The sequence below is a fragment of the Choloepus didactylus genome, chromosome 8, assembly GCF_015220235.1.
Source record: "Choloepus didactylus isolate mChoDid1 chromosome 8, mChoDid1.pri, whole genome shotgun sequence".
NCBI lineage: Eukaryota > Metazoa > Chordata > Mammalia > Pilosa > Megalonychidae > Choloepus > Choloepus didactylus.
The window spans coordinates 40,492,713-40,505,571 of NC_051314.1; the positions used below are offsets into that span (position 1 = coordinate 40,492,713).

Below are 12,859 nucleotides of genomic sequence, written 5' to 3' on the forward strand. Positions count from 1 at the left end.
ATTGAAGTATATGTACCAAAGATTGCACAAGTCATAAGTGTACAACTTGGATTTTCATGTGAACATGCGCATGTAGCCAATACTGAGATCAAGAAACATAACATTATCATTACCTCCAAGACCCCCCACCCCTTGTGTGCCTATGGTGGTTTGAAGCTGTAAGTACTCCACCCACCCACCCACCACTACCACCACCACCACCACCACCCCCCACCCCTGCCGCCAAAAAAAAATGTTCTTAAATCTAATCTGTTCCTGTGTGTGTAAAGCCATTGTAAGTGGTATCTTTTGATGAGATTACTTCAGTTATGGTATGACCTACCTCATTCAGGATGGGTCTTAATCTTATTTCTGGGGCTCTTTAAATGGAGGCAAGACAAAGAGAAAGCCACAGAAGCAAGAAGTTGAAATCAGTGAAACTGTCAGAAGAGAAGGGAGAGTCCAGCAGACACTACCATGCACCTTGCAATGTGATGAGGAATCAGGAAAAAGGCAGCCAGTCTTCGGGAAGAAAGCATTGCCTTGATGATGCCTTTACTTGGATATTTTCTCATCCTCAAACTATAAGTTTATAAATTCCTATTGTGTGAACCTGACCCCATTTCATGGTAATTGCTTTGAGCAGCCTAGGAAACTTAAACATTGTCCTTCCAGCCACTATCCGCCCTTCCCTTCACGTAATCTCCCTGATGACTTCTCCGTAAATTCGTTTTGCCTTTTTTTCAATTTCATATTAACAGAATTGAAATAAATGGTATATATGCAGTCAAAATATACCAGAATTATTTTTATGCATTCTACTCTGATGGTTAGTTGACTTCTTTCCAGTTTATGTGTCTTGGTGAACACAGGTAAGCATTTCTGTTGGGAATATACCTGAGTCGAATTGCTGGGTCAAAAGGGAAGTAGGCATTCAGCTTCAGTAGATATTTCCAAACAGATTTCCAAAGAGGTTATAACCACAGCATTATATGAAAGTTACAGTTGTTCTGCATCCTCACCAAGACATTATTATTTATCTATTTTATTGTGGCTGTTTTGATGAGGATATAATCATGTTTCCCTGTGGTTTTAATTTGCATTTCCCTGATGACTAATGGAATTAAGAACCTTTTTTTATGTTTATTGGCCACTTGGATATACTCTTTTCTGAAGTGCCAGTTTAAGCTCTTTGCCTGTTTTCTTATTGGTTAGCCTGTGTTTTTCTTATTGATTTGGAAGATTTCTGTAGATTTGCATGTGCACACTTTGTTGAATATGTATATTGCAGATCTCTTCTCCTACTCTCTGATTGGCCTTTATAGTCTCTCACCAGTGTCTTTTGATGAACAGAAACTCAATTTTACAAATCAGTATAATAAAAATTATCATTCTTTTCCTTCATGTTGAGTGCTTTTCACTTCCTGTTTAAGAAATCTTTGCCTATGCCAAGGTCATGAAGATATTCTCCTGTGTTTTTTTCCAAAAGCTTATTGTTTTATCTTTCACATTCAGCTCTAGAATTCATATTTTTTATGTGTCTCATTTAAAATGTAGGAGTCAAGATGCATTTTTTCCTTATGAATATCCAGTTAACCCAACATCACTTCTTAAAAAAAAAAAGTCTTTCCCTCATAGGGTGATATTTTTAAAGCTTAAATCAGATCATGAGATGCCCCTGCTCAAAATCCTTCAATGTTTTTCCATTACACTTAGAATAAAATCCACACCTCTCACCATGGATCCTCATCTGGGCTCTGTTTCCCTCCTGGCCTCCTTCTCTCCTCCTCCTTGTCCCTGTCCACTCTCCCCTCCTCTGTGGATACACTGGTCTCCTAGCTGTTCCTCAGTTGTTCCAAGTACTTTACTGCCTCAGGCCTTTGCACATGGGGTTCCTTCTTCGAGTGCTCTTTCTCCACGGCTTAACCTGGCTTGCCTCATTTCACTGAGGTCTCTGCTCAAATGTCCCTTCCTTGGAGAGGATCACCTAAGAACCCCATCTAAAATGAATGAATGTATAATATGAGTCCTCTGTACGTGGATGATGTTAACAATCTCTCTCCCCTGCTATTGTGATTCATTGAGTAAAGAGATTGTGTCTTTTTCTTTTGTGTATCCTCTTCACAGCATAATACATAGAACTCAAATAGGTCCTTAGTATAATGCATATGGTAATTCATTTTCCCTATTTTGTCTTCATTAGTCCCAAATAACTTAGAGTCTCATTTAAAAAATAAATGTTTAATAACTTAGATGGGCTGTGGTGGAACATCAACATTTTGAACTTTTTCTTTTTTTAAAAGAGGAATATGCAGCATTGAAGTTTAAAACTTATAAACTCATTTTATCCATTTTACATAGAAACAATGCATAGGCTAAGTCCAAATGAATTTTATATATAGCTAAAGATATCTCTGGTTTCTAGTGGCTTTATATAACCAGGTCCTATTTCTCTCTTAACAGTGATACTAGTTGCATTTGAAGTTTATAGAGTTGCATTTTTTCTAAGATTTCTACAGTTTAGACTTAGTGATACTCACTGCTATTGAGGCTATTCTGATGCTTACATGCACATAATAAAATTTAGGTTTTAGGCAAAAGTTAAATTGATCTTTCTTTCATTTATTTATTCATTCTTTGTCCAAGACATTTATTTCTACCATTGAATGCATCCATTTCCCTTCTCTTAAAGCCTTAAGCTAAGGTCTGACCATATGATTCTCATTGATCATAGAATGTCATAAAATTGCAGAACAGAAAGAGACTTTTACAGTGATTTTATACATCTATAAAAGGCATTACTGAGTCATTGGTAAAATTGGATAAAGGTAGATTAGATAAAAGCATCACATCAATGATAAATTTCCTGAAATTGATAACTGTGCCATGAGTAGGTAAGAAACTATCCTTATTCTTAGGAAGAACACAAGTTCTGAAGTATTTAGGAATAAAGGTGCCATGAGGCATACAACTTACACTCAAATGGTTCGGGAAAAATAATAGTATGTATGCATGTGTACATGTGCGTGCTTCTGTAGGTAGAGATAGCACAAACAAGCCCAAGAGCACATTATAAAGCAAAATCTTAACAGGTGGATCTGGGTAAAGGGCATATTAGTGTTCTTTGTTCCATTCTTGTAGCTTTTCTGTAAGTGTGAAATTATTTCCACACAAACTGTTTTAAAAAATCATCTTCAGACTTGCAGGGAAGATGGTGAAGTAGGGAGCTCCAGGACTCAGTTCTTCCACCAAAATAACTACTAAACTGGCAGGAACTGTCTGAAACAGCTCTTTTGAAACTCCAGAGGTCAGAAGAACACTGTATAGCACCCAGAGAAGAATAGAAGAGGCTGATAAATAATGGTAAAGAACTGTAAATTGCTTTCTCCATGCGGTGGCTACCAAAACCCATCCCCACTCTCACAACAGGCCATGGCAGGGTCCAGTCCCTGGCTAACTGCTGCTAATAGAAAAGGACATAAAAATCCTCTTCCCTAAGAACAGGGGTGTGCACAGCTGATCACTGATCACAGCTTTTGAGTACTGAATTCAGATCGCTGGGTCCCAGCTATAAGGGTAGCCATATTTCAACCCTACCTGGACAGAGGTGGTGGAGGTGGTGGAGATTTAAAGATGTAGAGCCTCCTCAGGGATGCAGGAGACAGTTAGCTGCAGAGCTGCATTCCCTGGGCAATCCAGGAAAGCTCAAATTTGGGGAGTCATTGGAGAAGCCTTTGGCCCTTCCTGACTCCCTCTACAAGGAAGTCGGGAGGTGGTCTGTACCCCCTTCGTGGGTCCCTGGCCCTGTTTTGTCAGGGAAAGACTGAATTGGGAAAGTCCTTCCCAGTGACCCTCCTCCCAGAATTTGTCCTCCAGGCAAAAGCAACAGGAGACAATGAAAGGTGTGTAAAAAAACTATAGAGGCAGACATTCCAGAACAAAGGCCTGCCTGCTGGGGGGGTGGGGGGCAACAAAACTTCTGTAAACAAGGAAACTCCAAAACAACTCAAAAACAAAAGCCCAGGACAAGACAGAGGCTCAGTACGACAGGGAAAACTGCACCCTGCATTTGCTTTGGGAGGACTATTCACCCAACAGGAGGGCTGAAGCTGAAGAAAATCCCTGTCTTATCACCAGTTGTTACAAAACTAGGAAACAGACATCCCAGGGAGTGTATCCTAGAGGTAACATTTAAAATATTAAAATGTACAGTGTGCAACAAATAAGTACAAGACAAACAAACAAACAGGCAATGTTGACCCATCCAAAGAAAGAGGATAAAAATTCAGAAAACACCAAGGAAGAAGATGAGAATGTGGACGGACTGAAAAAAAGCCTTTAAAAAAATGATCTTCAAAATGCTTAAGGAGAAGGAACTACAGGATATTAGGAAAACAATGAATAAATAATATGGGAGTCTAAGTAAAGAGGTAGAAATTTTAAAAAGGAACCAAACAAAGCTACTGGACTTGACCATGGTAACTGAAATGAAAATGCTCGTGAGGGTTTCAAGAGTAGAATGGAGATGACAGGAGAAAAAAAATCAGTGAACTTGAAGACACTTAAAATAAGTCAGGCTGAAGAAAGAAAAAAGAAATATTAAAAATGAAGATAGTCTAAGACAGCTCTAGCACACTGTCAAATGCACCCATATACGTGTTATAGGAATCCCAGAAGGAGAAGAAAGGAGAAGAGATAGTCAAAGAAATAATGACAGATAACTTCCCAAACCTAGCAAAAGATGTGAATATGCCATCCAAGAAGCTCAGAGAACACCAAACAGGATAAACATGAAGAAAAATATACCCTGTCATATTACACTATGATTACACTATCAAATGCGAAAAATGAGAGCGTTCTGAAAGCTGTAAGAGAAAAAGCAATGTGTTACATACAAGAGAGTCCCAGTAAGATTGAATTCCTATTTCTCATCAGAAACCATGGAGACAAGAAGGCAGTGGGTTAAAATACTTAAAGTGATGAAGGAAAACAACTGCCAGGCAAGAATTTTATATATGGTGAGACTCTCTTTCAAAAAAGATGAAAAGATTAACTCTCAGAGGAACAAAAGCTGAAGGAGAACATCACCACTAGACCTGCCCTACAAGCAGTGCTAAAGGGAGTTCTTCTGACTGAAACAAAGGGACACTAGACCATGGTTCAAAGCAGCATACAGAAATAAAGACCTCCACTAAAGATAACCATTTGTGTAATTGTAATGCCAGTATTATTGTATTGTATTGTTTCGTATATAACTCCACTTCTTACTTCCTACAGGTGCTAAAATACAAATGCACAAAAAGAAATGATTCTAGGTTTTTGGACACACAATGTACAAAGATATAAGTGGTAACAAGTATTTAAAAAATGGTGGGCGGACAAAGGGGTATAGGAAAAGTATATGTGCATGCTATTGAAGTTAATTTGCTATCAAACCAAATATAATTATTATATATTTAGGATGGTAGCCACAAGGAAAACGGATGAAAAATATATCTAGAAAGAAAACAGAAGTCATTCAATATGGTATAACACAAGAAAGCAAATAAATATAAAAGTAGGCTTAATGCACCTGAAGGAAAAAAAAGGGTGTAAGACTTACAAAGGCTAAATAGAAAAATGGCAAAGAAAGACCCGTATTATCAGTAGTGACTTAAAATGTAAAAGGACAGTTAAAAGGCAGAGATTGGCAGAATGGATAAATAAAGCATGCTCTAACTATATGCTGTCTGCAAGAGACAAAGATACAAGTAGATTGAGGGTAAAAGGATGGAAAAATATATACCATGCAAGTAGTAACCAAAAGAGAGCTGGGGTGGCTGTAGTAATATCAGGTAAAATAGGCTTTAAGTCAAAAACTGTTATGAGGGACACAGATGGTCATTACATGCTGATAAAGTGAACAATTCAGCAGGAAGATATAACAATTGTAAATATATATGCACCTGACAGCACCAAAATATATAAAGCAAATATTGACAGATTTGAAGGGAGAAATTGATGCTTCTACATTACTAGAAGGAGACTTTACCACACCACTCTCAGTAATGGATAAAACATCTAGTGAGAAGATCACTAAGAAGTACAGGACTTGAATGATACACTAAACCAACAAGACCTAACAAACATATATAGAACACTGCACCCAACAAAAACAGAATACATATTCTCGAGTGCATATGGATCATTCTCTAGGATAGAGCATATGATGTGTCACAAAACATGTCTCAGTAAATTCAAAAATACTGAAAATAATATAATGTATATTCTCTGGCCACAATGGAATGAAGCTAGAAATCAATAACAGAGGAAAAATTCACAAATATGTGGAAATTAACATACTCTTAAATAACCAATGGGTTAAAGAAGAAATCAGAAGTGAAATTAGGAAATATCTTGAGGTGAATGAAAATGAAAATACAACATACCAAAACTTAAGGGGGGCATCGAAGGCAGTGCTGAGATGGAAATTTGTAGTTCTCAGTGCTTACATTAAAAAATAAGAAAGACTTCAAATCAGAGACTGGAAGAACTAGGGAAAAGAAAAGAGGAACTAAACTCAAAGAGAGCAGAAGGAAGGAAATAACAAAGATTAGTGCAGAGATAAGTGAAATAGAAAACAAACAAACAAACAAACAAAAAAAACAGTAGAGAAACTCAACAAAACCAAAAGTTGGTTCTTTGAAAAGATCAACAAAATCAACAAAACTTTAGACTACAAAAATTTAGAAAGAACATAGAAATACTCCTTCAGAAATAAAAAGATGTACATTACTACTGACCCTGCTGAAATAAAAATGTTTATAAGTGGATACTGTGAATAACTATAAGCCAATAAATTAGATAACCTAGATGAAATGGGCAAATTCTTAAAAACACACAAACTGCCTATATTGACTAAAGAAGATTTTAACAAATCAATTACTAGAAAGAGATTAAATGAGTAATCAAAAACTTCCCAACAACCAAGGGGTAAAAGTTGAAACTGACTGTGTGTTAAAACTTCAACTTCCTTGTGAGACCAAGGGAAGAAATGTTTATTTGGTGTAGGATCTGTGTTTTCTGAACAATATAAATTCTACGGTCAATTTGTTCAAACACCGCAATTACATGGAATTTTGAATAGGAAGTGAGATATGGAGCTGGGGGAGGATGAGGAGGTGTTGGACTTCTCACCTGGATTGTTGCTGATGTTCTCACAAACACTGGGGACTGACAGCTTGACATGCTGAGCCCTCTGTCTTGGCTTGCCCCTGTGAAGTTTGTTACTGCAAAGAAAGACTAAACCTGCTTATAATTGTGCCTAGGAGTCTCCCCCTGAGTGTCTCTTTGTTGCTCAGATGTGGCCCTCTCTCTGTAACTAAGCCACCTTGGCAGGTGATCTCACTGCCCTCCCCCCTACCTGGGACCTGACTCCCAGGGGTGTAAATCTCCCTGGCAATACAAGATATGACTCCCGGGGATGAACCTGGAACCGGCATAGAGGGATTGAGAACATCTTCTTGACCAAAAGGGAGATGTGAGATGAAACAAAATAAAGCTTCAGTGCTGAGAGATGTTAAATGGAGTCAAGAGGTCACTCTAGTGGACATTCCTTATGCACTGTATAGATAACACTTTTTAGGTTTTAATGTATTGTAATAGCTAGAAGTAAATACCTGAAACTACCTAACTCCAACCCAGTAGCCTTGACTTGTGAAGATGATTGTATAACAATGTAAATTATAAGGGGTGACATTGTGATTGTGAAAACCTTTTGGATCACACGATCACACTCCCTTTATCTAGTGTATGGATGAATGAGTAGATAAATGGAGACAAAAATTAAATGAAAAATAGGGTGGGATGGGGGGCATGAGTTGGGTGTTCTTTTTTCTTTTTCTTTTTTATTCTTATTCTGATTCCTTCTGGTATAAGGAAAATGTTCAAAAATAGATTGGAGTAATGAATGCACAACTATTTGATGGAACTGTGAACAATTGATTGTACACCATGGATGATTGTATGATATGTCGGTTTGAATGTATTATGTCCCCCAAAACGCCATTATCTTTGATGTAATCTTGTGTGGGCAAACGTATCAGTGTTGATTAGATCATAATTCTTCGAGTGTTTCTGTGGAGATGCGTCCCACCCAAGTGTGGGTGATGACTCTGATTGGATAATTTCCATGGAGGTGTTACCCTACCCATACAAGGTGGGTCTAAATTAAATCACTGGAGCCATGTAGATGAGCTGACAAATAGAGGGAACTCAGTGCAACTGAAAGTGACATTTTGAAGAGGAACTACAGCCAAGAGGAAAACTCTGAAGAATGCACAGAAGCTGAGAGAGTAGCTGCAGATGAGAGACAGTTTGAAGATGGCTGTTGAAAGCAGACTCTTGCTCTGGAGAAGCTAAGAGAGGACAAATACCCAAAGAGCAACTAAGAGTGACATTTTTGAGGAGCTGCAGCCTAGAGAGGAACGTCCTGGGAGAAAGCCATTTTGAAACCAGAACTTTGGAGCAGATGCCAGCCACGTGCCCTTCCAGCTAACAGAGGTTTTCCGGACACCATTGGCCATCCTCCAGTGAAGGTACCCAATTGCCGATGTGTTACCTTGGACACTTTATGGCCTTAAGACTGTAACTGTGTAAGCAAATAAACCCCCTTATAAAAGCCAATCTATTTCTGGTGTTTTGCATTCCAGCAGCATTAGCAAACTAGAACATATGGTATGTGAATATGTCTCAATAAAACTGAATTCAAAACAAAACAAAACAAAACAAAAAACCTCCCAACAAAGAAAGCCCAGGACCAGATAGTTTCACAGGGGGATTCTACCAAACATTCCAAGAAAACTTAACTCCAATTCTGCTGAAAGTCTTCCCTAAAATTGAAGAGTAGGAACACTCATACCAAAGCTCAAAAAAATACCACAAGAAATGAAAACTATAGACCAATATTTCTTATGAATTTAGATATAAAAATTCTCAACATAATTCTAGCAAATTGAATCCAACAGTATATTAAAAGAATTATACCCCATGATGAATTGGGTTTTATCCCTGGTATGCAAGTTGGTTCAACATTAAAAAAAATCACTGTAATACAGTATGTTAACAGAGTGAAGGAAAAATACTACATGATCATCTCAGTCAATGCAGAAAAGGCATTTGACAAAATACAGCACCCTTTCAGGGTAAAGGCACTTAGAAACTAGGAATAGAAGGAAATTTCCTCAAAATGATAATGAGCATATATGAAAATCCAACACCTAATATCCTACTTAATGGTGAAAGACTGAAACCTTCCCCTTTAAGATCAGGAACAAGACAAGGATGCCCACTGTCACCACTGTTATTCAACATTGTAGTAGAAGTTCTTGCTAGAGCAATTAGACAAGAAAAGGAAATAAAAGGCATCCAAATTGGAAAGTAAGAAGTAAGACTTTTCTCTATTTGCAGATGATATGATCCTATATGAAGAAAACCTTAAAAAATCCACAACAAAGTTACTAAAGCTAACAAGTGATTTCAGCAATGTGATGGGGTACAAGATCAACACATAAAAATCAGTAGTGTTTCTATGTTCTGTTGTTCTGTGAACAGTTGGGACAAGAATCAAGAAAAAAAATTCATTCACAATAACAACTAAAAGAATAAAATATCTGGGAATAAATCTAACCAAGGATGTAAAGGACTTATACACAGAAAACTACAAAACATAGATAAAAGAAATTAAGGAGTACCTAAATAAATGGAATGACATTCTGTGTTCATGGATTGGAAAACTAAATTTTACTAAGATGTCAATACTACCCAAAGCAATATATAGATTCAGTGCAATCCCAATCAAAACTCCAACAACTTTTTCAGAAATGGAAAAGCCAATCATCAAATTTATATGGAAGGGTAAGGGGCCCTGAGTAGCTAAAGCTATCTTGAAAGTAGTGAAATTGGAGGACTCACACTTCCCAATCTTAAAACTTATTATAAAGCCATGGTAATCAAAAACAGTATGATACTGGCACAAGGACACACGGACTAATGAAATAGAATTGAGAACTCAGAAATTAACAAACCCATTAATGCCCAACTTATTTTACTCAATTGTGATAGAATAGTCTCTTCAACAAATGGTATTGGGTTTCCATTTGCAAAAAAAAAGGACCCTTACCCCACACAATATACAAAAATTAACTCAAAATGGATGAAAGACCTAAATATAAGAGCTAGAACTATCAAACTCCTTGAAGAAAACATAAGGAAGAATCTTCAGGGCCTTGTGTTAGGCAATGGTTTCTTAGACTTTACACCTAAACACAAGAAACAAAAGAAAAAATAGAAAAATGGGACCTCATTAAAATTAAAAAGTTTTGTTCCTCCAAGGACTTTATCTTGAAAGTAAAAGCCTACACAATGGGAGAAAATGTTGGGAAACCACATATCTGATAAAGGATTAATATGCAGTATATAGAAAGAAATCCTTCATCTTAACAACAAAAAGACAAACAACCCAAGTGAAAACTGGGCAAAAGACTTGAACAAACATCTCTCCAAAGAAGATATACAAATGGCCATAAATCACATGTAGAGATGATGCTCAACATCATTAGCTATCAGTGAGATGCAAATCAAAACCATCATGAGATACCGTTACACACCCATTATAATGGCTGCTATTAAACAAACAGAAAATAGCAAGTATTGAAGAGTATGCAGAGAAATAGGAACACTCATTCATTACTGGTGGAAGTGTAAAATGGTGCAGCTACTGTGCAAGACAGTTTGGCAGTTCCTTAGAAAGTTATATTAAGAACTACCATATGACCCAGCAATCCCACTACTAGTTATATGCCCAAAAGAATTGAAAGTAGGGGTCAAACTGATATTTGCACACTGATGTTCATAGCAGCATTATTCACAATTGCCAAAAGATGGAAGCAACCCAAGTGTCCATCAACTAATGAATGATAAATAAAACACGGTAAATACATACAATAGAATATTATTCAGGTGTAAAAAGGAATGAAGTCCTAATACATGTGGCAACATGAATGAACCTTGAAGACATCATGTTGAGTTAAATAAGCTAGACACAAAAGGACAAATATTGTATGATCTTACTTATTTGAATTATTTAGAATAAGCGAGCTCATGGAGTCAGAATCTAGACCATAGATTACCACAGGATGGGATGGGGATAGGGAATGGGAAGTTAAGGCTTAGAATGTTCAGGGTTCCTATTTGGAATGATGAAAATGTTTTGGTAACAAATGGTGGTGATGGTGGCACAACATTGTGAACACAGTTAACAGCACTGAAAATATGTATCTGAATATGATTAAAAGGGGACATGCTAGATTGTATATACAGTAATGAAATCAAAATAAAAATCCATGGAACTATACTTCACAAACAGTGAACACTAAGTTTAACCATGAACTTTAATTAATAGTACAATTACAAAAATGCGCTATCATCAGTTGTTATGTTCCACATCAATGCAGCATGTTGTGGTGGGTTGGTATATGGGGATCCTGTGTTTTCTGCATGATTGTTCTTTAAACCCACAAGTTCTCTAATAAATGGGGGAAAAATCATCTCACCCAGCCCTCTCAGGAGATATGTTCAGTGCTCTTGAAAGGTGCAGTGACCTTCCCAGAGGTAAAGCTGACTCTAGTCCAATGTACTCTGTTTTATTGCACTGCCTCCTTCAAATAGATAAGTAGTTATGAGCTCTAACTGAATATAGGGTCTAGTAATCCTGCTGTGTGGTTACAGGACACAGCCAAGCTTACGTGTTAGTGATGTAGCTTTGGGTTTCTTTGGAAAATATTTTTGTCATTACCTAGTCAGCCTTACGACCTCCCAACCCCTCTGTTACATAGACATCTTGTTATATATGCCACTCATTGTAATGAGACATGCCTACATTTGTATTTTAACAAACATTGGTTTTGTTCTGTTTCTTGATAGCTACTGCTTCTTGGGATACGTTTCTCATGCTATGGAATTTCAAGCCACAAGCTAGAGCTTTCAGATATGTGGGTCACAAGGATGTTGTAACCAGCGTGCAGTTTTCTCCACTTGGAAACTTACTGGCATCTGCCTCACGAGACAGGACCGTTAGACTCTGGATTCCTGATAAGTAAGAGAAACAAAAAAAACATGTGATATGCTTTGGGTTTAAAAATGGGGAAGAAAGTTAAAGCCAGGCTGATCTTTATGTGTGTCTCAGGAATGCCGAAACTCGCCAGTTACCTACACTATACTTAGTGGGAGTCATATACAAGGTGTACTGCCACTATAAAGTCAAAACTATTTCGTACAAGTTTTCCTCATGTTTAATTCATAATTTTGAATTATGAAATTAGAACAAAGAGCACAGTGACACCCCACATATGCCCATCACACAACTTCAATAATTATCAATATTCTGCCAATTTTGTTTCATCGACCCACCCCCCCCCACCACCCCCTTTTTTTTTTGCTGGAGCATTTTTAGAACAAATCCTGTATGTCATATCATTTCCTATGTAAATATTTCAGAAGAAAAGAATTTGAGTATTTCTTCGACTGTTGTGATAGGATTTGATTGTTTGTATGTGACTGAACAGGCCCAAGCATTCTGAAGTAAAATTCCTCTGCTGATGGACTTGCTTTAGCCACCATCCAAGGGAAATTCCATGCTAAGAAATCTGAATATTATCCTGATGCTAGTAAAAACTATTGAAGAATAGTGACTTGTTATAATAATAATGTGAACAGCAGTGGAGAGAGGAATTGAAAAAGGAAAAGGAGAAGACTGGATTTGGGTCCTAGGGAGAAGTTTTTCCATAATCCTGAACATTGGGAATCTGGAACAAGTATTTTTGCCATCTTCAGTACAACACAA

At 37.2% G+C, this 12,859-nt stretch overlaps 1 protein-coding gene across 2 annotated transcripts in view; it reads left to right on the forward strand.

The window, feature by feature from the left end:
- Positions 1–12,859, forward strand: part of POC1B (POC1 centriolar protein B) — a 106,264-nt gene that overhangs the window by 19,409 nt on the left and 73,996 nt on the right. For both annotated transcript variants that reach the window (XM_037845624.1, XM_037845623.1), the window contains exon 3: positions 11,941–12,112. In XM_037845624.1, coding sequence (XP_037701552.1) covers positions 11,941–12,112 — 172 coding nt within the window. The remainder of the gene's footprint in view (positions 1–11,940; positions 12,113–12,859) is intronic.